The 27,779-nt window shown below is 37.5% G+C and overlaps 1 protein-coding gene across 6 annotated transcripts; it reads left to right on the top strand.

Moving 5' to 3' along the window:
* The first annotated feature begins 1,284 nt into the window (after nt 1-1,284).
* On the top strand, nt 1,285-27,729 carry LOC137290789 (histone-arginine methyltransferase CARM1-like). Of its 6 annotated transcripts, none has more exons than XM_067821915.1 (14): nt 1,285-1,421; nt 5,196-5,318; nt 7,068-7,168; nt 7,979-8,083; nt 8,254-8,364; nt 9,004-9,181; nt 10,751-10,841; nt 12,620-12,701; nt 12,824-12,999; nt 14,073-14,210; nt 14,622-14,794; nt 16,379-16,483; nt 18,807-18,931; nt 23,065-27,729. In XM_067821915.1, the coding sequence occupies exons 1-14, from the start codon at nt 1,289-1,291 to the stop codon at nt 23,179-23,181; spliced, it is 1,758 nt and encodes a 585-aa protein (XP_067678016.1). In that variant the 5' UTR covers nt 1,285-1,288; the 3' UTR covers nt 23,182-27,729. The 6 variants fall into 6 exon arrangements, with proteins under 6 accessions (XP_067678016.1, XP_067678015.1, XP_067678020.1 ...); XM_067821914.1 differs by having other exon boundaries at nt 14,622-14,869; XM_067821919.1 differs by lacking the exon at nt 18,807-18,931.
* The last annotated feature ends 50 nt before the right edge of the window (nt 27,730-27,779 follow it).

Raw genomic sequence — 27,779 nt, 5'->3', positions numbered from 1 at the left:
AAATATACCATGGATACCTCACCTCAGTCTGTCGTACCGACCCTGAAGTATATATATCCAAGAAAGCCCACGCAAGTCTAGAAAATGTGGCAAGTCAGGGCTCCATTTCATTATTTATTTTTTTCACTATGAACGTTTTTTTCAGTAAAATATGTTCATTTCAGAGACCAGCTGTTTGTCTAACCTCACCCCAAACTAACATCTGGTCTCTGGAATGAACCTCTTTTAACAGAAGAGGTTTTCAAATTAAAATAAAATACAATAAAAAGGAACCCAGGGACTTTCTTCATTTTCAGAAATGGTGGTACTCTGAACTTGCCAAAGACTTGCATGGGCTGCATTGGGTGTATTTGTTTCAGGATTTGACAGAGCAACTTCACCCCGGCGGCCTGCAGTGAATTGATAAAACAACACAACACTCCAGCTTTTTAATTAATCTTATCAGTCTGCATATTCACGTAAGCTGCAGGTTCCGGTGGTTACCATTTCACTTATACCGCATGTTGTTTACTTAGTGCGACGTTAAACAATAAACCAACCAAATATGTTAATCCTTACTTGGTGTATGGAAGTAGCTGCCGTACAGCGGAACTCAGTGTCCGACGCATCGGGTCTGAAAGCGCCCATATAATGTCCACTTCATCATCACGTGGTACTGCTCTCTTGCTTCACAACGATAGATGGATCTTTATCGAAATGTCGGTTAGAACATGAACAAAGTTGTTATCCGTAATATTTTTCTCTCTCATGTCTAATGTAAGAGTTCAGGGTCGTTCTACCAGGGATACTCTATTCTATAATTATATATAGGCTCCCTGGTTCTACATACGGTTTGGATGTTCACATAGATATATGCTTCGGTTGTGAGGTGTGTAATAATCCAGGGTTATTTACAACACATATTGCTATTTGTACATGAAAGTGACAATCGCTTGCTCTTCGTTGTATTTCGATGGCAACATACCTTTTATGGTATTTCTCAATAAATTGTCATCGTAAGAGCTCCCTTTCATCGTGAATTTCTTTCCTCGTAAGCCTGTCTGCTCGTAATGTTTTGAAATCGCATATAGTGTGCATATACATTGTATGACAGACATATACAAATACACAACCTGTCCATCTGTCTATACATTGTATGCCAGTTTGATAAAGCAGCACCCCACACCGACTGACTTTCTGACCATATGTGTTTTGGTTCGTTTTCCTTTTCCTGCGTCAACTTTTTAAAGCCTGACCCGGGTAGTGCTATTTTTAGACATTTTACCGCGCCTCCTTTTCAATTCCAAAAATGGCGACTGTGTTTGACAACGTGCTCCTTGCGACTTGGAGCGAAAATGGTCAGTTCGACTGCACATCGGAGGTCCCATATCGAATGGAAATATCACGGCAAACTGAAAGTGTAGTTTTATCATTTTACAATGGTAAGTACTTCCTAGTACTACGGGTTGATGAAAAATTGCTGATAAAGTTTGAACAGCGCCACTTTGTCATCTTTTGCTGGATCATTCAGAACAAAGACACTTCGGATCCCACAGTTATTGCTATTACACAATATTCTCGCATATGTCTTATGTTAGCTTGATGGTTGAATTATTTAAGATATGGTTCATTCACCCATCGTGCAGCTGTAGCTGAATGTTAGTTCTTTCCACACGTATATCTTCACCATGGTCATTTATTGAGGAATAACACGCATTTTATAAATCACGTTAATATAGTGTTATTTTGTAATAAGTTAGCTTATTCTGATCGATCTATTGCCTGTTCCGTGTACATTGTCCATTTGAAATGCTGAAGATAATGCATAACACAGTAATATTAAGTGTTTTTCACCCTTTGATTGTTCCTAGAATCTCTATATTCAACTGTTCATTTTAATATTCCGACAACCAACATTGCTCCATCCTGTATACATACCATAGTTCATGCCCCAGATATGTTTGTTGCAGTATTGGCAGCTCCAGTGTTCAAATCTTATTACCATGGGTAAAACTATGTTGTTGGTTAATCCCTGTGATCAAATAGTGACTTGACACCTCTGATATTTTTGTGTGTATAAGTGTAGAATTGTTAGTTGGCAAGCAGACGATATCAGTTTAGGTCATGTGGAGACATTACTTCAAGTGATTTTGCCAAATTTTCTTGGCGATGTCAGTTATTACAACAAAATAATTCAGAATAGCTTTACAATCATGAAAACTAGCAAAGTTTTCTTTCAGTAGATTCTTTCTTTAGTAGTTTCACATTTAAGGCATAGGGACACGCTTTGATTTTCTTGTTTGAAAAGCTGCCAGTGCTTGCTTTCAGGCATATGCCATTTGTTTATGAAAATTTCTGTGGAGAATTTTGGTAAAGATATATTAATAATCATGTAGCTTGTTACACATCTTCTTGCCGAGTATACCTGAACACATGCATATTTCTCTGTTATTGTTGCTATTTCAAAATTCGCTGCAACTCAATACATTATTTTTCTTCTGAGCTTGCTCAATTTTTTATTTGTCCAGAAGCCCAGATGAGCATGGGAAATATCCAATTACACATTGAAAAATAATTTTTGGGTGACAATTATGCATTTAAAATGTTAGATATACAAATAGTTTAAAACATATGTATAAGGAACATGCATCTAAATATCATTGGTGTGATGAAAATGACATTGATTGCTCTTAAGTTGCTCTGTAGCTGTAGGTTGAGTGATTCATATTTATTTCATGAAGTCATTTCCATTATATGAACGTTGGCTTTGATTAGGTATGAAATAAGGTAGTACAAACCTGCTTTGTAAACTTACTGAATGACATATACTTACGTGAGTAAAATCACTGAAATACCTATTTATTTGAAAGCAGTGGGTAACGGAAATGAAATACCCACTCAACATCAATAATACCCACTCCATAAAAATACAATGGGTATAGTACCCACATGAGCTAAATCTTATCTTGAGCTCTGTTTGTTGTACAGTACTGTCTTTTTATTGATCGGGATGTCGGGATGAAGTGTGCGTGCTTCAGATTGATTGGCAAGTTTGTTTTGGTGTGGTAGGTTTGAGAAATTCTTAGCATACTAATCAAACATGAGCGAGACCTATTTGTGCTATTGCATGTTTTACAAGCTGAAATATACAGTGAATTCAGCTTTCTTGTTCAAACGAACATTATTATGTTCAATATTGAATATTTATCTTGGATGTCCTTTGTTAAGATTTACAATGGAATCCATCAATTACGTTTTTGAGTCCCATAGATACCCAACATGATGTAAATAACTTCTTTCAGACACTTCCTTAAAGACAACGCATCTGAGTTACCTCCCTTGCATCAGTCACGCAGAGGGATATAAAGATTAATAAATACTGAAACAGATGTGTGCAGTTTCATATGCTTCTGTAGTTGATCACTGGATTGTTTGGTCCAGACTGTGTTATTTTTGGACTGCAGTCGTTTGTGTTATTCAGGTTAATTGAAATATTTGAAGATGGTTGCAGTGACCAAATGACCAAGCAAACGAACACATTTTCTCATAATCAAACACAAATGATTTTGGAACTATTATTTCAGTATTTGAAACACTTGATGATGAAACATAGAAGTTGTCATAATGTCAAGGCCTGACAATGTGTATGTCTTACAAAAATCTGAAAAATTAAGCTAACCAAGTTTTTTCGATGATTGTTTATTGGTAATGAAACAGTTATCAATTGAGATTTCAACCAGTTCCCAACACTTGGGTACTGTCGGAAATAGGAAAAAAATGATTTTTTGTGTTTATCTCAACAGTTTATGTAGTTGATTTGTCAAAGTGTGAAATACCTGTTAACTTAGTTCAACCTAACTATAGTTCCAGTGGTAGTGAAACAGGAAACTTGGAAAATGGACTTTGCTGAGGAGAGATTAGAGCAGAAATGAGCAATGAGGATTTTTTAAAGTCCAAAGCGACTTATTTGGAACAGGGCATGGCTGCATGCAAATTAGTAGCCGATGATATTATATTAAAAGGGGCACTAGCTTCATTATTAACAATAGTAGCTATCATGCTGAATCTCTGAAGAATGTAATGACCATAGAGTCTCACTATCACCATGAAAAGAAACAGGTAGAAGGGGGTCGTCTCAAAAACAAAACCTGGATGGGCGAAGCAGACTATGGCTGCAGTCGGGCTGGGATGTAGATATATCGGCTAAGACATGGTAATTCGTAGGGAAGTACATAGCATGTCTTAACATGTACATAGCATTATTCAGTCCTGTTGATAACACCCATGAAAAGGCGAAAAACATCTTTGAGTTTGAGAGGACTCCTTGTGCCAATAGGCAGTGCATGCATTATATGACTGGTATGTCGTCATAACTGCAGAGCAGCTTGATTGACATCTGTAGTCTGATCTAATGTTATCATCAGCTGTTTACATTTTTCTAAGTTTGGCCCGATTTTACAAGTAAGCATGCTTTTCTGGATATCCTCTTGCACATCCCACTGAATGTCCAGTTAGGCCAAAGTGGGTTATTTCGACATAACTGATTTGTATTTGTTTAAATTTGAAGGATACGGAGTAACAGAGCCTAAACACATTTTTTTTCTGTTTCCGACATTACTTTAGCTGCCATTAGCTGGAATATTGCTGAGTGCGGCATAAAACTAAACTCACTCACTGACTGACTGTTGTTAAGCAAGACCCAGGCTGCTCAGTAATATTCCAGGTATATCATGGTGGTTTGTGAAGATTTACTTCTTTAACAGAAAGTCCACTGATTGTCATTGTACTAATTTACAGTCTGTACTTTGGGGTACTATGACATGGCAAGTCTGTCACCCAAACCGAATATAAGTATGTAATGCTGAAGACCAAATTTAACAAAGGGATAATATTATAAGTAACTCTTCTCTATCAGTGAAATGTAGATTTTTGTGTTATGAATTTTTCTAGACTTGCTGAAAGGCCAGTATTCAACTCCGTATCAGGATTAAATGGTAATATTGATATATTATGCCTTTAATTGAAACAAGATCTGATTTGTGGTGAAATGAGTTATGTCCAAATTGGAAAACTTGAGGAAGAAGGATTTGAAGTCAGTCAATCCTAGGATGTGTTGTATTTCTGGTACTTGCTACCACCTTGACCAGTAACTCTGACCTGTAACTCTGACCTGTAACTCTGACCCTGACTTGTAGTATCAATAAATTTCTCATCAGGTCAAGTAGAAGTATCCACGGTGAGCATCAACAAAGATACAGAGTTTTCACGACTGGGGAAGATGGGCGTTAGTGTCACCAATGATGGGACATCACTCCTAATCCGATTCTCCAGTATACATGGTAAGTAGTTCTGCATAATGGATTTTGTGTGCGTCATATTATCATTCTTGCTGCATTTATATGATAAATCACAGGAAGATTTTGCCTTTATTCATTGCTCGCATTACCAGATGCAGCCAAGTGAGTTAATCATGTTGCACCATCAACATATTGGCTGCGCCATGTTGTCAACAATCATGTTCTAAATGGCAGCAGACATTCTTCATCAGCAGAGTGATATATATTCATGGCCAACTTTGCTGTCACCCAAAAAATCACGTTACTTGATTTCTGAAAGGATGTTTTAATTTGGTGGTTGATTTATAACTGACATTTTCATTCATTAATTTGATTTCTTTTCCGCTTGATATAACATCTGGTCCGCCATTACAAATGAACTATTACAAATTGGCCCCCTGGCCTTCCATGAAATGTCACAAGTTTGTGTGCTCAGTGTGTCTGCATTACTGGTTTATGATCTCTTTAAAACCATCTTTTAATGAATATGTGACATATTTTTTATGGATAACAACTTCTTTTTATTCATATTGTCATCTGTAAAAAATGTGTCATGTATTCATGTTCATCCAGTTTCTAAATGCGTTAAGTCATTTCGTTTCCAGTAATTGATTCATCTAATAAACATGATAGCAGAAAAATTATTTGCTCGATTTAAGAGATGTTAACCTAGTTGCACCATGTGCAACCTAAGATAAAAACCAAGATGCACCAGATACATTTGACTACTTTTATTACAGTGGATAATGAAAGAAATATGCTTTGAATTATTAAGATGTTTTATTCAGAAGTTGACTTTCACCTGGGGCAAGTTAGGCTGATAACTAGGCAGCAGCACCTGTTGATGCTGGGTTGCACCAGTGCAAGTAGAAAAGGACTAAATTGAGCATTGATTATCAAGTACGTTATATTTATGCCAGTCACACTGCTCTCATGCATTTGTGGTGGAAAATGTTACCTGCACTTTGTAGTAGAAGATACCTGGACTTAGAATAATTTACTTTGGCTTTCTATAGCAAGACTGATTTGAATAAATCATGTTCATCAGTGTTGAGGGTATATTGAACTGAAATTTTGAATTGAAAAATACAGGCTCTGGCAGAAAGTTTCTGGTTTATATGGTTGTTGAGAAGAGCTTTAAGTATGTGTACTTAAAATATTGTCTATTATTGTGGAACAGCAGGCAGTTAGCTGAAGGATATTAGTGTTAAGGTCATCGGCATGTATATTTAGTTTCATCAAATTGTTCTGAAGTCTAATACTACTTTGGATTACTGGTGAAATAGTTCCATGTAATATACACTTGCATTTCCTCTTCTGTCCCTCAGTTTTAACTGTATGTCACATACAGTGTGTGTAACTGGTGATATGTCAGATTGCATAAGAAATCCCGATGAAATTATTGCCATTGCATGTTACTCTTGTGCAGTTTATGATTTGATGCAATTGTGATTATTTTTAGCACCAGGATTTCCAGTTACATTGAAAATCGACGTGCCAAAGTGTTTGGGGATTAGTTTCCTTGTATTGAATTTTTTATGTTGCTGTCACATATTACTTTAAGTTCGGAAAAGAATTTGAATTTAGTTTTTAATGAAACTGGCTACTATGTTTTGCCGAAAAACAATTGATGATTAGTGAAATCAGCAAAACGTAAGCTGTAAACCAACTGATCAGCTTCTATTCATGTAGTTATTGTGTAGAACAGGTTGTTGCTGTCAGCAACAGTTAATGTATGGTTTCTGTCTGCAGCAATGAAGGCATGCCTACATAAATTAAAGGAATATAAGAATGGGACCAAGTCGGTGTTTAATGACAGAACAGATGAAGCATCAGCTGTGCAGTACTTCCAGGTAACATTGTTGAACCAAAGAGGCTGGAAGCCAGTGTTCATATGCTTACACGTTTCTGTTTCTATATTGTTCTTACCAGTTGTCAGATAGTGCTTTGTTAAAGGTTTGTTTGGCCCTGTCTGGGCGACCTGTGAAGGTTCGGGGTAGAATAGGCATTCAGCAACCCATGCTTGCCATAAAAGGCAACTAAGCTTGTCACAAGAGGTGACAAACAGGATCGGGTGGCCAGGCTCACTGACTTGGTTCACACTTGTCATCGGTTCCCAGTTGCACATATTGATGCTCATGTTGTTGATCACTGGGTTGTCTGCTCGAGACTCTAATGTTTACAGACCGCCACCACATGGATGGAATATTGGAGTGTGTGGCATAAAACTCATCTCTCTCACTCACTCACCTTGTCTGGGCAACCCAAAACTGTGTCTGTTTCAGTTCCATAGCTACCTGTATGTTTCATTGTTTTACTTCATAGCCACCTGTGTATCCGATTGTTTCAGTTATGTAGTTACTAGCTACCCGTATGTTGGATCGTGTCAATTCTGTAGCTACATATGTGTCTGTTTCTGTTCTGTAGATGTCTGAAAACATGATTGCTTCAGTTCTATTGCTACCTGTATGTCTGATGGTTTCAATTATGTAGCTACCTGAGTGTCTGTTTCGGTTCTATGGCTACCTATGTGTCTGATTGTTTCTATTCTGTAGCCACCTGTGTATCTGATTGTTTCAGTTCTGTAGCTAGTAGCTACCTGTATGTTGGATCGTGTCTGATTGTTTCAATTCTGTAGCCACCCAAGTGTCTGATTGTTTCAGTTCTATGGCTACCTATCCCAGCAGCAAAATATGATGCAGGACTACATCCGTACATCCACCTACCAGAGAGCAATGCTGGCCAATATTGCAGACTTCCAGGACAAGGTACTAGCCCACAGTGTTTAGAGAAATCAATTTGTAACATGAACATTATTGTAACATTCTTAGTATTTATGTTTCGGTATTGTAATATCACTGAATTAAGGTTTAAACTATGTTTAGAAACTAATGTTTGTAATTGATTTTACCCTGTATTGTGTCACTTTCTTCCGCAGGTTATTCTTGATGTTGGCGCTGGGTCAGGAATTCTGTCATTTTTCGCTATTCAGGGCGGTGCTAAGAAAGTGTATGCCATTGAAGCCAGCAGTATGGCCCAACACTGTGAGGTAGGGGAGAGAGTCTTACGTTCCATGTCAGAGAGTGGCTTGAACATGATTGCTTGGTCTTCAGTGACATATGCTAGAGCCAACTAATGGGATTGGGTGGTCAGGTTTGCTATCTTAGTCATTCTATCAAAAACTGCATGGATCAGTGCTCATGTTGTTGATCACTGGATTGTCTGGTTTAGGCTGTTATTCACAGACACACACCATATAGTTGCAAGGAATCTTGCTGAGAACAAATATGAGACCATTGGAGGTAAAGATGGGTGTGTGTTTGGGCTCATCTGATTGACTTTCTCTCATATATCATCAGATAATACAGTATGTGCAAAGAACAAGGTTTGAATCCTCACATGGCCACAATGTGTGAAGCCCATTTCAGAAATCTCCCGTCAGTGATGTTGCTGGAATATTGCTAAAAGCATGTAATGCAATACTCGCTCGTTCACTCGCTTGTTCACTCACTCACTGTAGACCATGTGTTCATTCTCTTTTAATATGCCACATTGCTTTCTATAGTACATGTACTCTGTGGATTACTGTTCATAACATCAATTGCTGGACATGTCTTGACTGCACTGTCTAGTATAGCTTGGGTGATGGCTGAGAGATATTAAGCGAGACACAAATGAATTATTGCAGACCCTGGTAGCAACCAACAACTTGTCCAATCGTATAATTGTCATCCCTGGCAAAGTCGAGGAAGTAGAGGTACCAGAGCAGGTGGACTTGATCATCTCGGAGCCCATGGGGTACATGCTGTTTAATGAGAGAATGCTGGAGAGCTTTCTGCATGCGAAGAAGTGGCTGAGACCAGGAGGTACTGTACTATACTTTGTTGACCTGTGAACATCCTTCTTACAATTGGTGTAGGGAATTGGTTTAAATCTCACAATTGATGATTGGTTCATTACCAACAAGCTGTCATAAGAAAAACAAATGTTAGCATCATTTTTTTCAGATTTTCCTATTCAGGTTTTTTGTGCAGATAAGTATAAAGTGGTTCTCTGTTCGTGTCTTTTTGAAGAACTGTGCAAATTGCAAATGCAACCTTTGCATCCAATGTAAAATGATGTAACTTGCTACACTAAATGATGACTAATATATCATAAACAGAAACCTCCCGGAGTCTTTAAGAAATATTCACTGATGACTTTACAGTTTTGTAAGATTAAAAATGTTATTCAGGCAATTACAACATCTAAGATATGTTCTGTTGTCAAGTTTTTCAGACAGTCAAACAGTAATTCCAGAATTGTTTATGTTCTATTGTCAAGTTTTTCAGACTGTCAAACAGTAATTCCAGAATTGTTTAAGTTAGATTATAAGAAAATGTGATCAATAGTTTGGTCACTGCTACCAATGTTTGATTATTTCAATAAATCTGAACACCACCAGTTAGAACTATCCTTCAGAAACACATCCTTGTCTTAAAAGGTGTCTGACAGGCTTGCATTGATCCATACAGATATGGGGCAGTAGGGTAGTATAGTGGTTGAGGCATTCGCGTGTCTGGCCGAAGACATAGGTTCGATTCCCCACGTGTACATTGTGTGAAGCCCATTGCTGCTCTCCCCTGCCGTGATGTTGCTGGAATATTGATAAAACTCGACTCACTCACTCGCCAACCCATTCAGATAAAATGTATATCATGAACACTTGACATCATTTTGGACATCAGATGAACACCTTTTCATATTGAAAAAGTATTAAAGTATTAAAAGTCAAAGTATTAAAACTCACTTTAGATTAAAATTTGAGAATATATACAATGATACAATATATGTTTCTATGTTTCATATAAATGCATGTGTATTTTTACTTGCAATTATATGCCTTTTTGGGCTTTTATTGGATTACAAATAATAATACATGACCTGGGTAGACAACCCAGATGACACTCAGCTATTGTAAAGCTGATTTCTACATGTATGAAACTGTGATTTCATTAGGTTGGGACTTGACAGACTAGTGACCCGTGAAGATTCGGGGTAGAATAGGCCTTCAGCAACCCATGCTTGCCATAAAAGGCGAATATGCTTGTCATACAAGGCGACTAACGGGTTCACTGACTTGGTTGACACGTTATCGGTTCCCAATGTCGCAGATTGATGCTCATGTTGTTGTTGTCATGTCATCAAGTGGGTTGTCTGGTCCAGACTCTATTATTTACAGACCGCCGCCATAAAGCTGGAATATTGCTGAGTGCTGCGTAAAACTCAACTCACTCACACTGACAGACTAGTTGTCTTTTCTGTTCTTGGCTTTGGGCTATGCTACAGCTTCAAAACATTTTCGAAAGAAAATTATGAAATGTGTTCATTAGGCTAAGTGTCTGAGTCCCTCTTAATCAAATATTTGATGATACTGTTTGATATGTTGTTTTCAGGAAAAATGTACCCATCACAAGGGGACCTGCATATAGCACCATTCACAGACGAGTCACTATACATGGAGCAGTATTCCAAGGCAAATTTCTGGTAAGTGAATGATTATCATGTTAGTGTTTTATTGGAATGTGTCAATATGATGAAATGGCCAGATAAGTTGTCTGATAGAATGCATGTGATGTGAATTGTGCCCTAGAAGACAACTTTCATCACACATATTCATATTCCCTACCTTTCTGTTGATGAATCACTACCCTGTGTCATTTTTTGTAAATTTCTAATAGCGAAACTGGGATTTTGTAGGATAGAGACACAGAAACAGTTGAAGGTGCTTGTTTTCACTTTCAGTTGAGTTTAAATTGACAATGGAGACGTTCTTATGAGCATCTCCTTTCATAATTAATCATCCCCTGCAACGTGTTTTGCGGGGAGTAATAAAATGCACCCCATTCGTCTTTTCCCGAGAAGAAATCTAAAATAGTTCAATATTTCTTCACCAGACTTGACACATAGATTGGTATAGTGGTGTACTGGTGCCTTTGGATAGTTTTGGAATTCTGAATAAAATATTTTTGGCATTTCCATGACAACAAGTTTGACTTCGACTGAAATTGGAGGTAATGCAGGGGATATTGATGACTGTGTCTTCTTGTTGAAAAATGCATTGAGGAAAGTGTTAGCCATCTCATTTACAAAGCAAAGTGTTGTACCATTTTTAGAAGGTTTAGTGAAATTGAAATTGCAATGAAATTACATGGAATTGAACATGAAATGAGATAATATTTATCCCCCTGGCATGTAATGTGGGGAGGGGTAAAGTCAACGCCTCGTTTGTCCATCGATCCATCCATAATCATTTTGTTTCCAGAGCGTAATGCAGAAACCGTTCAATATTTTTAGACCAAACTTGATAGATATAATAATCTCAACCTATAGTTGTGTCTTTTGCTATTTACAGAGTTTTGGCATTTTTATTTATTTTTGGTTTTTCATGGAACATTTTAGTGTTAGTCTAATGGTGGGGTGGGCTTCATTTCCGAGGCAGAACTCAAAAACCGTTCAGTATTTTTCTGCAAAACTTGGTAGATATATCAATCAGGACCCGAAGTGGTGATTTTTGCTATTTACAGGTTTTTGTGATTTATTATTTTCTCGGTTTTCATGGAAACGTTTCGGACATACTCTCAAAAGTAATATGTGTGTTTCGTTTCCGGAGCACATCTCAAAAAGTTCCTAATATCTGTCAGCAGAACTTGGTAGATATATGTGGCAGACCCCAACATGATGCCTTTTACTATTTACAGAGTTTGGTGATTTATTATTTTCCTGGTTTCAATGGAAACGCTTTGGACTTAAAAATGGAGGGTTGAGCTGCGTTTGCGGAGCACAACTCAAAAACATCTAAATATCTTTCTGCAAAACTTGGCAGATATGTAGGGGTAGACCCTAAAGTGGTGCCTTTTGCTATTTACAGATTTTTGTGATTTATCATTTTCCCAGTTTCAATGGAAACGATTCTGACTTTCTCTCAAAGTGGAAGGATGGGCTTTGTTTCCGGAGCACAACTCGAAAACTATTCAATATCTTACAGCAAGACTTGGCAGATATTTGAAGCAGCCCACAATGTGGTGCCTTTTGCTATTTACAATGTTTTATCATTTTTGTTTTTCCTGGTTTTCCAGATCTTGAAGTGGTGCCTTTTGCTGTTTACAGATATATGGCATTTATATTTTTCATGACTTCCATGGAAACGATTCAAACTTAATCTAAGAAAACATCAAGTAACTGTCAGATGATTTGTGCTTTCAAATATGTGGGGGCGGGGGGGATATGTCATCTTCTGATGACTCTTGTTTATTCTGCTTCAGGTATCAAGAGTCATTCCACGGCGTCAACCTTACGAGTTTACGAAATGCTTCTGTAGAAGAATATTTTAAGCAGCCTATTGTTGTAAGTATATCTGAAATGTTGGCTCTCTATAGCTTTTGTTCTTTATGACATTTTATCTTCAAACACCACAACTTTCTTGAGATGAAGTGGTTGATTACTGAGATATAATGTTACTGTTTCAGGATACTTTTGACATCCATATATGCATGGCCAAGTCCAACAAATATGTTGTGGACTTCCAGACGGCAGACGAGAACGACCTACACGTGATGGAGATTCCAGTGACTTTCAGTATGATGTCGACTGGGATGGTCCATGGGTTGGCCTTCTGGTTTGATGTAGCCTTCTTTGGCTCCGAGTGAGTACACAACACTTATAAGTGTCTGTTAACATGTGCGATAACCCAGTGGGTAATGTGATCACTTGTCAGGTCAGATACCCAGGTTCAATTGCCCACCAAGGTACAATGTGTGAATCTAATCTCTTAAGTTCCTTGCCAACCCTTGAAAGTCTGGGTTAGAATAGACCTGCAGCAACCCATGCTTGCCATATAAGCTGACTATGCTTGTCGTAAGAGGTGACTAACTGGACCTCGCTTACTTGAGTGGCACGTCATTGGTTCCTGGATGCGCAGATCAATGCTCATGCTGTTGATCACTGGATTGTCTGGTAAAGATTATTTACATACAACCGCCATATAGCTGGAATATTGCTGAGTGTGGCATAAAACTCAACTCACCAAGTTCCGTACCAGGATATTGCTTGAATATTGCTAAAAGTGATGTCAATTCATACTCACTCACTCTCTCGTGTCCCCAGTGTTTATAATGCTGGAATATTGCTGAATCATACCCTTTTTACATGCAACAATGAACATATGATTTAAGGAACAAGTGGCTCCGGTTTTGTACACTAAATATTCACTGGTGTTAAGATCAAAATATGTTTCGAACACTGGAGGAATTAGGGCAGGTTCAGGGATCTCAGTTTGTTATGGTATTCTGATGTTGAGACTTTCTTTCACCACGGAGTTGAGTCTCAGATCATATGGACTCTGCAACTTACCCATATTTACAAGACTAATGGTTATAGTGCCCGTTCATCACGCTGAAGACTCGGGTTTGATTCCTGACATGGGTACATTATTTGAAGACCATTTCTGGTGATAATCCTGAGATATTGCTACAAGCAGAGCCTTACAAGCCTTACTTTGCTTGTTTAATGCCTCAATGGCAGTTTGGTAGTCTACTGTCTTTTAAGATATTCACCACATAGATACATTGCATGAAGCTCATGTGTTCCCCACTGTGATTATGCTTGAAGTCTTCAGCCTGATGTCACTTGGGATGGTACAGTGGCTATTCATTCTAGAATGTGATGTGATGAGCTTAGGTAATGTATTGGTTTGAAACTATAATTTTGTCCTTGCAGGAACACTGTGTGGCTGTCGACATCTCCCACGGAACCTCTGACTCACTGGTATCAGGTACGGTGTCTGGTGCAGTCCCCAGTCCTAGTCAAGCAGGGACAAACTCTCACGGGGAAGGTGACACTCACATGCAACACCAGGTGAGACTGATCATGCTTCTTATCTGTGTAATATTTGTATAATTAAGATTATTACTCTAGTGTACCAGGAGCCCATTTCGGTTGTCCCAGCTGTGGTATTGGTGGAATATTGAATATTAAAACCATACTCATTCGCTCTTGAAGATGCCTTTTATGGGCAAGTCAGCATTGAGGATTCTCTAAATCATAAGTTTGCAGAAGTGAGCAAGCATTGAGGCCAACATATCTTATTCCTATGGCCCAAGATAGAATGTAGTCCAGGAATTCTGTGGTCTGAGTCACTTAAGTTGACAGAGCAGAGTAACATCCTTTGAAAGTACATGAAAGTGTGATTGCAGATTTGAATCACTGTTTGCCCCATAGGGGGATGTAAATTCCCTTGAGTTATAAAACTTGCTGTTTGTGTTTCAGGCAAAGTTATGATGTTGATATTGAACTAAACATACCAGGAACTTCAAGCAAGTCTACCAACACGCTAGATTTAAAGAATCCATTCTTCCGCTACACTGGTCAGCCACCACAGCCTCCTCCAGGCTGTAACTCCGCATCTGCCACAGATGTTTACTGGAATACACTCGCTACAGGTGAGTTCGCCTCATCCGCCTTCGGCCGTAGCTCATCCTCTGCCAGAGATATGACCTGGAAAACTCTTTCAGCAGGTGAGTACTATTTCTGCTGTCATTGTATCTGCTACAGGTGTGCATGCACTACATGTGTGTATCTGGTTCAGGTGAGTTTGCTACACTGTTTCCCCACACTCTTCACACAGTAGATTCTCGTTGTTACTCAAAGTTAGAAGCAGTCCCAAGTATCCCATGCCTGTCTTTTAAGGCCCAGTTGTCCGTCTTGGAGACTAGGTTGGTAGCAGTGTTCCATTAAAGTGTGGACAGTCTCAAAACTCTTTCAACCTTGACTGCCATCAAATAATCAAGGGGCTCCCTCCACCAAGCAACCTCCTAAGGTTAACCCTAAGTACCTCCTTTAACACTGCACTAAGGTTGCCATTTTGACTTGAAAGCACCTTAGTGCTTTGTGAAAGGAGACGCAGTTTAGACTTGGCTCCTATCTACCCATGCAGGCAAGCACCTGCATTGAGTGGTCAGGACATGTGACTTAGTTGATGCTGTAAAATTTTAACAGGATGGCTAGGATGTTGTTGACAGTAATTAGTACTAGATAGTCTGTGTCCCAGTCTAAGTAAACTTATCCTCAGTACTTTTTGTTACACTCCACTACTGAGTCTAACAAAACCTTATGGGAGGTTGCGTCAGGTAACCTTTGAGATTGACCAATCAGAACTCAGCTTACCATATCGCGAAAGTGGACATTCGCACATACCTTTTGAACTTGTTATCTTGAAAAGGTTCGTACCCGAACGATTCCGATTGCTATTTAGCATATGATGCACACGGCGTACACACAACCATGACAACTTAGAGTAAAGAGTTGCTGAAAATAGTGTTTTTGGCAATATTCAAGGATGTCATCTTGTGGAAATATTAGCTAATGGTAACCATGTCAACAGATACCCCAAATCGTATATACTGCAGGTCAAATAGTTTTGTTATATGCAGATTTTTGTCTGGAGAGATCTGTGTCACTGATATGAATATTTTGAAAGTCTCTCCGATCCCTAAATAGTAGCCGTTGTCTGATTGGTTAAATCTATTTAACCGTCTAGCATTTGATTGGACGGTCATTGGTCACTCAAAGGTTACCTGACATGACTTTCTACTAGGTTTTGTTAGACTCATTGGTGGAGTGTAATGACATAAACTGAGACTAAGTTAAGTTTATTTAGACTGATCTGTGTCCGTATGTGATTTATAGATATTCATACAGTTGGAATATTTCTGATTCAGTGTTAAATGACAAACATGAGTGAATTGGTTTTCAAAACAGTTATCCACGAAACTTCCTGGAATGTGTTACTAAGCTGATTTGTGTTTATGGAAGACATAATTTTGCCGTAGTATGGAATGTAGTGAAGTGACACACTGGGCTTGAGCCATTGGTTGAAGCAAAAATTCTGTTTTCCTGTCTGCAAACTACTACAAAGATTATCTGTGACTTTAAAATTGTTGTAATGCCCACAGCTTAAAGCTTTAAGCAGTGATTAGTTCCTGTTGAATCTATGACTACATGGTTGAATGCGGTGTTTGTTGCAGGTCAAACCTCAACGTATATGAACGGCTTGATGAATGGTGTTGTCGACCAGGGCCAGACACTGACACAGCAGGGTGGAGCTGTACAGACCAATCTTATAGCAGTATGTAAGTAATGTATGCTGTTGTCTCTGTCAGTGATTACAGCATACTGTTTTATTATGTTCTTGTGAAAGTGACTATGTTTTGCTCAAGAGGTTCATGTGCACGATCACTTGTATTCCTCGTCTTGGTAGTGTGTGATGTGGGTTGAAGATATTGTCGATCTTGTTGATTGCATTAAGGCAGTTTTCGCAGTGAAGAGTCATGATGTAATGTATGGTGGATGTTTGTCAGGCTCATGCTCATCAAAGCGGTCTTAGCAGTCAGACTCAACATATGTATAAAATTGAGAAAGGTTTAAATACAATGCTGTGTTGAGTAGGGCTGCAATGATCAGATTTAATTTATTGAAAAATTTTGGATTTTAAATTTGAATACCTCTATAAATTATTTGCACACAAACTGGAGCAGTTTCATGCACTGAAATGTGGCCAAACATGAATCGTTGACACAGGGCTTATTATGCAATGAGAATTGTTAGTAGACATCACCAAGTTGACAGTGATTTTCAGACTTAAAAAGCTGACCCTTACGGTTAAATGAAATTGGATGCTTGTACTTGTTAGAAGAAACAACTAGAAAATGGGATCGAGAGACAAAAATCAGATCAAATTTAATTAAGGTCTTGGTGAATCGTTGCAGCCCTAGTGTTGTCCCATCTCTAAGAAGTGCCAGGAATGTATAATTTGGAGTTGAATACTTGGTTTGATTGGGTTCCAAGGTTTTTGGCACGATTCTGATGCTAATGGTTTTAACTTAAATAACCTAAGTATGGAATATATCAAACTTACACAGCATGTTAACAGAAACCTTCTTAGTGTCTCACTCACATGTTTTTATTGGCCGGCAATAGTCTGTTAAGATCGCTTTCTTGGATGGAGTCCTGGGCCAACATACTATGATGATCTGATACTCCCAAGATTGTGTAGACTAAAGATGGCGGTAGGGCGAATATCGATTATTAGCCTGGACATCCTGATTTTATGTATGGAAGATCAGGGTTGTGACTATCCGGCATGGATAGTGGATAACCTCATTCTTTCCTCTTATTTGTGTAAAGGTGAGAAATTAGAAATGTTTACATGTAGATTCATTGCTTATGAGGTTGCCAGTATTACATTTTGATCATTGTTGGTCATGGTAAATTGGAAATCAGGTGGTCCCAGAGGATAGTGTAGCTTGAATATATGTAGCACACATATCCACACAAATGGTACATGCACAAGGCTCTGGTATTTTTACCCTCAGTCATTGGATGTCGATTTCAGAGTCGCATCATATTATCAATCTCTACTCCCTGGGGAGTATACAACCAGTGTGTTACTGAGTTAAGGTAGGGGCTGGTACTGCTCCATTGGTTACATGGGTGACAGGAAGATGATAATCCCTGTGTCATTCTGCTTGTTTGTTATCCATCACTTGTTTGTCAGGTCCAGAAATGCCAACTCAGCATTTTTTAAAGAATGGTTTTTAGATGAACTAGCACTGAATGGAATCATATATAGGGAAAAATAAAATCTGAAATCCACAAAATTTGAAATGTAATTGTGTCAAACTCATATAAGCAAACAGGTTGACAAACATGTTTCGTGTAATAATTCCTGTGGAAAATTCCCTCAAGAACACATAAAAAGCCTTTACTGTCTTTTTACTGTTTTCTTTAAGGATTTTTCTCATGATGTTCCAAACTGTCCTTCTTGTAATGTTGTGAAAAGAGGAACGGCACATGTTCTCAGACATGGTTTTATGAGAGCACCCTGTTATGGCACAATGAATCAAACCTTCAACTCTACAAATCAGTACAAAACGCTGCCCAATGACTTTCTACTGCTTGTTTTTCATTGTATAGTGTGTGAAATATTTTTCATTTATGGTACTTCCTACAGTTTTGATTTCAGTGTTAGATGGTTGATGTTTTGTACAAAAATGTACTCTTGTGGGCTGTTGTAGGCTACTGTTACAGATGTGAACATACATATAGCAGTTTGTGATAGAATTGTTATTTCTGATTTTGTGGTCTTGCTTTTGTGAAGAAAAAAATCTTCATCTTGGAAAATTGTTTCACTAGAAATATGAATTGGAAGGATCAGAGCCGTAGAACACCATGTTGTGTTGGGTCTCCTTGTCTGTTAGTATTGTCAGTAGAACTGTCATATAATATTGCACTTGTTCATGAAGTTGATGTCAAGGTTGTCATCTAGCTTGTAGTTACACCTCAGTCAAAGGGTTTACTTTCATCTTGTGCATACATAAATGGGCAGAAATTCTACAAAATGTTTTCAAGGAAAAATTTGTAAAGTAGTTATTTTATGGTAAATTTTTTTTCTAGCGAATGTCGTTGCCCCTATCAACCCTGGCAGTATTCCAAGCGTAGGGAGCCAAGTGTCGAATTCTAACGCTCACCGGACCTCCATTGGTGGTGGTATAAGTCCAATCAACTTCACAAACTCTCAGGTAGGCCTAGTGGTAGTAAAGATCAATAGCTCCAAGCTCTTGTAGTTGTTAATCCATTTGCATGACATTACTCTCATTTCTGTTCCCAGTTTGGTTTGGTTTGGCGTTGCTTCTTGCCTTCGTGACTAATTGCATGGAAGTTATTCTCAGTTGTAGTTTTCTGCTCAGTAGATTGGTGTCTATTTTATTTCCTGGTGTACTTTGTGGTATTGTTGGCTTGTTTTAGTTCATACACATTACTTTGAAACATGCTTCCATGTTAAAGTTACCATACCTGGAACACTAACCTCATTGTGGATGAGGATTGCACGGAGAGCAATTCAGTATTTATGAAAGGTTGTATGAATGTTTGAGGCAGAAAACAGAATTAACAGTCAGATGTTCCAGACAATATATTTCCAGCAGTATGGTGGATATGTTTATATGCAGGGGTGCGATGGTTGATCAGTTGTGCTTTCATGCTTGTGCCGACACGTCATGTAGCAAGCTGAAACTGAACGTGGTTGTATGGCTTGTGTTCGAAACCGCGGCTGCTGTATGCTGCTTACAATGAGTACAATATGCCAGGCAGAACATTAACTTTGAAGGCTTGCACACAGCTACCAGGGATGTCTCCCATTAAGAAGTATGGTGCTCTTATTTTGATTTCTAGATCAACTTAAACAGTATATATTTTCACTTTGTCTTGTCCCTAATTATGATTCTTGCAGATTTAAATTTTTATTTATTTATTTATTTATTTATTTATTTATTTATTTATTTATTTATTTATTTATTTATTTATTTATTTATTTATTTATTTATTTATTTGGCATTGAGATTTAAGCTGATGAATGATGATCATATTTTCAATTCCTTTATTGCTGAAATATATACTACTCAGTCCTACAAGGTTGCTGATTAGTTGAAACACCCAAGCAATTTTATCACTTGATCTTTTAAATACATGCATAATCCAACGGTCCAAAAATCCCATTGTCTGATGCCTGGGACTAGTCAGTTTTCATTTTGCGCAATCAAAGAATGGTATCTTACTTGTCTGTGGACTACTAGATAGTTTCCACTTATGGTTTCAAACTGCAAGTTAACTTGGATTTCATTGCATATCTGCTGATAATGTAGCCATTAAATTTTGGAATAACGAAGTAGTGCTAGCATTCTTTGAAATTTGTCACTCTTCGATAAATAGTCCAGTATACATTAACATCAAACATTTTGTTATAAAAATCAGTGCTGGTGGAAAATAAGTCAGGTGCAAGAACAAAAGGACCCAATGCTTGCATCAGACTTTATTACAGTTGTGTCTGGTTACAATTTATCAATTTGACTCATGATATACTTGAAACTGTGACACAGACTGAGAGAACACTTGTACAATGAATCAGGCCAGATGAGAACAGTTCATGAGCATTGATGAACTCTGATGAAGTTAAAAACTACAATACCAGCAAAAACAATTCCATTATCTTTGCTCATTAATGTACTCTGAACTTACTTACTTTTGGCATTAACAAACTTTACAGTGCATTTTGAAATTATACAAAGATGGATGAATGAACACTTGAACAACATTTTGTTAAACTGTTAGCAAAAATTGTTTACTAGTAATACTTTAATACAAATGATAATAAAGCAATGGTGTTAGAAATGATATGAGTTGAAAGTAACTTACATTTGTTCCTTCACATGTAGTGATTTGCAGACAGTAAGGTGAAGCAACTCTCCAACATGGTGGCCAGGTACAGACTGATGTGCATGCAGGTTTGGACCATGTGCTTCCTCAGGGATGTCATGTAATAAGTGCTGGAAACGAGGCCAATTTAAGTACATCATGATTAGTCAAATTAGTTTCAAAATGTAGTTGAAGTAAGTTGGGTTCGAACATGCAACCTTTGATTACAAATCCCCATCCTTAACCATTAGAGCAGAGGGTTAAGATATTTTAAAGTGAATTTTTGCATTTACAATCATATTACTTTGGAACTTTAACACTCGATTGTTGTTCTGAGAACGCTAAATACTTTCCAAGTGTGTCCACACTTTTCTACTACATGCATAATGTCTAAGCAAAAATGCATTCCATATTGCTGTTAATGTTACTTTTTTCCACATGCAGTTATTACCCTTGTTTTTTTATTTCTCCAAAACTTTTAATAATGTTGGCATCTCTCAGTTGCGTGTCAGGACAGTAGAGTAGCATAAATGTAATTGTATTTAAGGTTGGTGTAAAACCATGTTCACTCACTCACCCAGCTGCTTCTCATGAAAGCTTCAAACAATCAAACATTTATGAATTTCGCTGTATGGAAATATGTGTGTGTATATATTTGAGTGGGAATCCTACGTTAGAGGTGCTTGTCAGCAACTGATGCTTGTCATTTAGGCCTCTTGATTATTGAGGTTGTGGAGCAAATTCATTTGGTGTCATTGCACCCTGAAGGCATGGGGCTTGCTTCTGATGTCCGTCAAGGGCTTGTCTGGTGTAAACAAAGTTGTTTAATAACTGCTGTCATAGCCTACTGAGAGAGTGCAGTGTTAACAACAAATATATGTAGTAAAGTAACATAATCGGTGGTACAAACTGAGCTGTAGTTGCACAAAAGTTGTCTGTTTCTGCTTTAGCTTTCATTTAACCATGCACAACAGTCATAGCCTACTGAGAGAGTGCAGTGTTAACAACAAATATATGTAGTAAAGTAACATAATCGGTGGTACAAATTGAGCTGTAGTTGCACAAAACTTGTCTGTTTCTGCTTTAGCTTTCATTTAACCATGCACAACAGTGTTGGTCTAATGATTAAATATGTTCAGAATAACAGGTTAAATCTTTATGGTTCTAGTAGTGTCCTGATGAATGATTGCTGAGTGTGGCATAAAACTAAACTCACTCACTCCGGATGAATGAAAATTGATGAAAAGAAGGATTAAAAATAATTGTTGAATATGAAAAACACAATTTTGATTAATCAGGATTTTGTTTTGGTATGACATACATGAATGAAGTAAACTAACCAAATTGACATATTCACAAACATACATTCAACAGGATGAAACTATGTACATTGTATTCATGGTATTGTATTAATCACTACAATAAATATTAGTGTAACCTGTCTGTGAAGAAATGTTGCATGTATTTTGAATGTAATGAGATATGCTGATAAATATTTGTTGAATAAGTAAATAGAGTAATTACATTAACATTAATTTAAACAAAAATCTGGGGAAAACTCTTAAAATTGGTATATATATAATCAATAATGGTTTACCACAAGTTCTCTGATAATTGATAGTTGATTTGGTTTCTGATTCCCAACATTAACAGGTTCACTATCCTCCTGTACTTCTCACTTAGTTTGACAACCATTTGAGCTAGGAAGATGGGAAATCCAGTTATCTATTAGTCCTGGCTTTGTTTGTTAGTATATAAAACAATAAGGAAAAAAAACGTGTTTTCTTGTTTGTTTTTTTGGTTTGGGGATTTTAAAATTTTTTTGGTATGTTTTCAAATTGCCCAAAATGCAATTGCAAATCTAACATCTTTAAGGGATGACTAGTATGTTAGGAGCATAAATTTCCTGGAATCTCTAAGATAAAATCAGTCATGACTTGGAATGTGCTTGTGCTCAGATAAAACCAGCTTTGTGAAAAATATTGTTAATGCAGACAAGTGCTCCCAAAATGTTTGTGAATGATTATGACAAAACATGATCAATTGCTTTGTTGCTTAGTGACAGTGAATATTTTGAAAGTCCCTACGATTCCTAAATAGTAGCCGTTGTCTGATTGGTTAAATCTATTTAACTGTCTCATATTTGACTGGGCGGTCATTGGATGCTCAGAGGTTACCTGACGCGACCTTTTACTAGGTTTTGTTAGACTCATTGGTTGAGTGTAACGAAATACACTGAGACTAAGTTTACTTAGACTGTTCAATTGACCAAACCACCACTATCATTGTGTTCCATTTTTGTTTTTGTACAATGCTTCATAATACAACTATGCTACTAAGTTTTGATAAGGATATTCATGCAACTTGACAAGATCCCTATGTAAAGTTGAGTGATATAGCTTCTTGAACCTTTACTACTGAATTAATTGAAAAGTGAGTAAATTGCTCTTTGCTTTTTCAGAACGTGATCAGCGGTGGGATGGCACACTACCCAGTAAGTCAGCAGTTCATGATTGGCGACTATGTGATGCCTGGCAACGTCGTCGTTCCCACGACAACAGCAGTGGCCTCTGTATAGTTTTCACAGGAGTCCGCACAACAGTGTACAGTTGAGATATCTATTTATACCACATTCTCAGGTTTTCGCCTTCTGATGGACCGATGAGTGTGGAGGAGGAGTCACATGTACAAACTGAACTATCTGTAGAACATCAGTAATCAAGGACGACAACAGACTTTAGAGGAGATTGCACACAAGCTACAGATTCTGACAGTTATTTGACTTGTATCAAGTCTAGGTGCTGTCAGTGTACTTCTTCAGTGGGTCCATCAGCAAACTCTGTTCTTGAATGACATTTCAAGATCATATGGAAAAGTGATTAGTGATCGGTCTTTGTAAAATATGGTCTGGCATGAATAATTGTTTTGAGTCACCATACACTCACATACAGACACCCAAGAAACTTTGTATGACAGTGTGGCTCCTCCAGTTATGCTCGACTTGATCCATGAAGGAGCCATCAGAGCGATTGACTGAGGTCCAGCCCGCCCTCCCTAGTGTACATTCATATGATGCTTCTGTTCCCAGTCTACCTACAGCTCAGTACAACAGGAAACACAGACAAGACCACCACTCTTCCACCTCCTTTGTGGACTCAGACTAGGAATGCAGTCAAAAATATATTCCTTATACCCATTGTGATTTGGCTTGTGGTAATGGAAAAGAACTGTGCTAGTTCTTGGTGTATTTACTTCATTTTGAGCATATGCTTGCGGTTCATTCATGCATTTGATGAGATCGTCCACATTGCCAGGCCCCATCCCATCATGCTACTGTGTAGTCATCTGCTCTCACCCTCTTCCAAGCTATACTCTGTAAAAGGGGTTGATTGCCACCCAGCTCTTTCTTTATACTACATGCCATGACAGATAAGCTCTAGTGTTATTTACAGTGCCCCTACTTTGTTGGGGTAATATATGTTACTTCGTTTTCTGAATACAAGATAATTAAGACATAGGAAGAACAGATACATTTTGCTTCACAATTCTTATTGATTAATTCCAAGTTGCTATTGACAACAAGTTAATTTGCTACCAATAATCATATGGGGTGGTGGGGTAGCCTGGTGGTTAAAGTGTTTGGTCGTCACGCTGATGACCCGGGTTGATTCCCCACATGGGTACAAGGTTTGAAGACAATTCTTGTGTTGGATTATACAGCGTGTCGGATAATTCAATGCCTCCTTGCTTGAATACTTTCCAAACAGCACCATACATTGTACCTGGCTTATATCATGAAATTAATGTGTAATAGCTATTTCTTGGTAAGTAAAAGAGAGAAAACGTTTCATTGTGTACTCCTGTTGTTGGCAAAGGCCATGCAAGTCCAAAATTCCCAAAATCAAGATACTATCAATTGTAATCAATTCTTCTTAGCTGGTAGATGATGGCTAGTTTCTTCCAGGTCTTGTGGCTTATGAAATGATTCTCTTGTTTGTACAACTGACCCAAGTGGCATTAAAAACATTTTACCCACTTCTGAACTGTTGAAAACGATGTCCCATTTATGGCATCAACTGATGGCATCAACTAGTTGTCAATGCAAAGTTTTATCCTCATTTTCACTGTTAGATATGTTGATGCTATGTATTGCATTTATGCCATTCTGTACTTCCTTTTGTGTACTTTTACTGCATTTGTATATAACCTTCATGACATTGTAAATATTGGCACAAAAAAATCACAGGTTCCCTTCCCTCATGTTTTGAATTTCATATTTGACTTAGCATGCAAAATAAGATGCATTGATACTGACAAAATGATTTCTAGGAAACAGTTGGAAATCTTACATTGAACTACCTGGGGGTAGTTTGAAAGCAGAAAGGGATGAGTATTCCTTTTGTGGTCTGTAATTGTCATGCAGATACGTATGTCTATGTACTTAATGACACTGGTTATTTACACAAACCAAACGATTAAAGTATGCATGTTTCCATTTGGAGAGCATCACAAATCTGATGTACCCGACCAAAACAACTTTAACCTTGTTGCTCATGAGAAGTGGTGTTCCAGTCAGTTGAAAGAATCGAAGATTGGTTGTAGGTGCTAAACAACCAAACAGTAAATAATATTTTCTCATAAGAAAACACAGACAATTTTGGAGCACTTGTTTGCAATAAGCTTCTTTTTATACTAGTCATCCTTTGAAAATGATAAATTTTGGAAATTTTGCATTTTGTCCAGTTTGAAAAAAACAAAGAACTACACGTCTTTCCTTTATTGTTTTTTTGCATTAACAAAACAACCAGGTAAATTTGATAAATGATGCTAACCAGTTATTTTCGATGAAGGTTGGTTGTTGTGAAACAGTTGTCATTATGAGGTTTTGACATTACTCACGAGTTGTGACGCACAGGTTATGTCATTGTGGAGTTCTCCTTGTATTTTATGCTCTCATGCCTTCATATGACTAATACTTACTGATCAAATCTTCAACTTGCTGAGGTGTTAAAATAAGGACAAGGAGTTACCCGTTTATTGTCTGTGTACTTGGTGTCTAGAAGTAAGCCCAAGTTTTAGAAATATGGTTGTGTAACAACTTACAATATTGCTTTAAAAAGATGTTAGAATTTTTTGTAACTTCCCGTCAACATAGTCAAAAGTCATCACAGGTTTTTAAAATAGTTGAAATCTTTGTGTTAAATGTTGGCTACAAAACTGTACAGAGAGCCCAGACGTAGTTGTATATTTGATGGACAACATGATTAATCATTTCAAAGGTGTAACCATTTGAACATATGTAAATATGCTGTAGATGCTCAGCAGGAGCCCAGTTACTGAAGGCTTTGTTATGTACCTGGACTTAAATAATTTCAGTGAAAATAATCATGTGTTTATAGTCATGAAGAGCTCACTTCACCAGCGCATGAAATTGTCTGTTGTAGTGTTACTATCAAGCCCTTCATATCATACAGACACAGGTAAATATGGATGAATGACAGTTCTGTTTAACTGGGGGATACAAGGTGAAAACTCCCCTGGAAGGAAAACGTAAACGAATGGGTTAATTTGGGCATTTTATGTTTTGGCATTCTTTCCAGTGTTGGATGTACTTTCCATCAGTGCGTTGAGTTGTTCATCCTGGTAAGGTGTATTTAGTGATGTGTCCTGCAAGTTAAGGATATTAGTATCTATTTAGAAGTCAAAACTGCTCTGAGAACAATCAAACATGGAAGAAGATAACTTTGTTTTGTATGTAGTGCTGTGTAAGAGGTCAACGTTCGCCTCCCTCTGAAATTATTAGCAAGGTAACTACATCTTGACAGCTCAAATTTCAGTCTAATTAGGTCATTGGCGTTTTATTGTATTGGAAGACATTGTACTGTTTTTGAAAAAAAAAGAACTGTTTATTCATCCAAATCACAACTGTATTGTTTCTGTGAATTCTTTTTTATCAGCTGACGTTATGTCAGAAATCACAAAAGTCATTATGCTTGAAGACAATATTTAGTTTTAAACAATATCTTGATCTCAGGTCATTGATGTCTTGTTCTGTGAAGTTGTATGATTAAATGTTAACAGTGTGCAGTAACAACTTGAATTTAACTTGACTGTCAGACATTTCGTCAGACATAACGATTCCATGCCGAATATTTTGAAAACTGATCTGGCTTATTAAAGCATGTTTGCTTTTTTAAAAACAGATTGTGTTCAAACAGTCCATATTGCTGAAAGCACAAAAGCTCGAAGTGCAATATTAATATCCCAACCATGTTGGTTTTAAAGCTCGCAGTGGAGCCTGAAGATCTGAGTGTTCAGACTGTCTCTCTCTCCCAGTTACAGAGTCGGTCAAGAAGGTTGGTGGTTTCAACCTCAGACACTGCATGCCACAAAACTGTAACAATGTTACCTTGCCAAGTACATTCAGGGATAATGGCAGAGTGTTGTAGCTCTGTTCACCTCAGTGGACTACCATTATCTACAGGCATGAATCCAGTGTAGTGTAGGACAAAAATAGTGCATGCTCTTTGCTGTATCAGTAAAATAATCTTATACACTTTATCTCACTGCACAGAAAATAATTCTGCTGCTCACCAGGTAACATTTAAAATACTGGGTTTTTTTATCTTTATTTTTTATACCTGCTTATACTGCAGACATCATAAGCAGTCAGATAGAACAAGAATTCAAGGTTTGTTAGGTTGAATGTGCTGTAAAGCGTCCACTATTTGATTAATGTAAAATGAAAAAGTCAGAGTTAATTTGAAAGCTTGACCGACCACTGCTTCAGGGGTGGTATCAGAATTGATTCATCTTAGTCCAGTTGCAACCTTCAATCGCAGAATGTTTTGTGAGAAACATTTTTTATTCGAACTAATTTTGGATAAGCAATAGGTGTTTGTTGTGATGTATATTACGGTGACGAGTAGATCTCATGTACTACTGTATATCATATAGTGCATTTGGCATATCATGTGTGCAGAGGCTGGTTAAGTCAGTGGTAAAAATAATGTTTTAATTTCAGGTGTTAGGAACCACAGGCTTCTAGATCATGATAGTTGGTTATTCACAATAACTGTGTGTCAGATTTAACATCCATGTTTGAATAAATATTCTTGACTACTCATTCACTCTGTTGTGTGGTTTGTCTTTATATGTTACTTTAGTTTGTTTTAG

The sequence above is a fragment of the Haliotis asinina genome, chromosome 7, assembly GCF_037392515.1.
Source record: "Haliotis asinina isolate JCU_RB_2024 chromosome 7, JCU_Hal_asi_v2, whole genome shotgun sequence".
NCBI lineage: Eukaryota > Metazoa > Mollusca > Gastropoda > Lepetellida > Haliotidae > Haliotis > Haliotis asinina.
Note: the sequence above shows the minus strand (reverse complement) of the source record. Positions and strands in the feature narration are given on the sequence as shown.